Here is a 1,346-nt window from a genome sequence, read left to right on the forward strand (position 1 = left end):
ACTAATAATAGGCAAAAGATAGTAGAGAAACATTAGGACTTTGGTAGTAAATACATTTCGTGTTTATATACCATCATTTTATTATTGAAACGTAATTCCTGTAAATGCCGTTCAAATGCCTCTGCAACGCACAATTAAGTACACCGTACGTACGCCGCTGTGCACAAACAACAAAATGATAGACAAGCAAAAAACTATAATTTTGTACTTTGTGCACAGCGGCGTTTGTGCGGTGGGAGTTTTGCGGTGGCGTTTGTGCGTTTTTGCAGGGGAGTATTTCAACGGCATTTATAGAAAGTTATTACTAATAATAGGCAAAAGATAGTAGAGAAACATTAGGACTTTGGTAGTAAATACATTTCGTGTTTATATACCATCATTATATTATTGAAACGTTCCAAGTGTGCGGTATGACTTCTTCTCATGACCCATCGTGACCTCTTGGGTGGATGAGTATTCTTGTTTAATTTTCTGCTTGCAAGTGCCATGTTTCTTACTTGGGTGTTGCTATTTCAGGCATTTGATTGCATTTCCATTAACGGCTTGGATAGACATGGCAACCGGTTGGTGGCGCATATAACACGTCTATGTGACAGAACTGCTGAGGTAGGCCTACATGGATCATTAGATGGGTTTCTTGTTTATGCGTTATCCTTCTGAAGAGTAAATGTTTTTCTTAGTATATGCTATTGAATATGAACATTTTCAAAAGTTTCCATGTTAGATCTAGTATTATATCGTTTACAAGACTTTGAATGATGAGTGAGAATACAGTGAATCAGTACGTCATATACTAAGTATCGTATTGTAGGCCTATCTATTCAATTATATCGTCAATAAGAACAATCATCTGCTACAGGTATGGTTGATGTTGAAGCTCGAAGATGGCCGTTACTTCCACTTTCCCGGGTTTCCTGACACAACTGTTTATAACACTGATGGGCAAACTTTCACTGCAGCAGGGCTGAAAATTGAAGTTTTAGAACCGCTGGCAAGGTGTAGAGTTACATTCAATGGCCGTCTCAGGTATTATGTCTAATATCTATTGTAGGGGCCTACTGTAATTATTGCATATCGAGGCGACCTGGTCAGTGATGTGCTAATTGATCTCATGCATGCGAATATCTGTGTGTGCGTGTGCAGCCATGCGCGAGTGCGTGTGCAGCCATGCGCGAGTGCGTGTGCGCGCGCGCGTGTAAGTGCGTGTGTGCGTGTGTGCGCGCGTGCGTGTGTGTGTGCGTGTGTGTATGTGCGTGTGTGTATGTATATATATGTGTGTGTGTGTGTGTGTGTGTGTGTTTGTGTGTGTGTGTGTGTGTGTGTGTGTGTGTGTGTGTGTGTGTGTG

General features: G+C 41.3%; 1 protein-coding gene across 1 annotated transcript in view; it reads left to right on the plus strand.

The window, feature by feature from the left end:
* Positions 1-553: 553 nt before the first annotated feature.
* Positions 554-1,346, plus strand: part of LOC106808183 — a gene marked incomplete in the record, with an annotated part of 20,642 nt that continues 19,849 nt past the window's right edge. The window contains 2 exon segments of the mRNA XM_014810786.1: positions 554-563; positions 960-1,026. Of these exon segments, the coding sequence (XP_014666272.1) occupies positions 554-563; positions 960-1,026 (77 nt within the window).

Source organism: Priapulus caudatus, unplaced genomic scaffold (genome assembly GCF_000485595.1).
Source record: "Priapulus caudatus unplaced genomic scaffold, Priapulus_caudatus-5.0.1 Scaffold259, whole genome shotgun sequence".
In the NCBI taxonomy this organism is placed as follows: domain Eukaryota; kingdom Metazoa; phylum Priapulida; class Priapulimorpha; order Priapulimorphida; family Priapulidae; genus Priapulus; species Priapulus caudatus.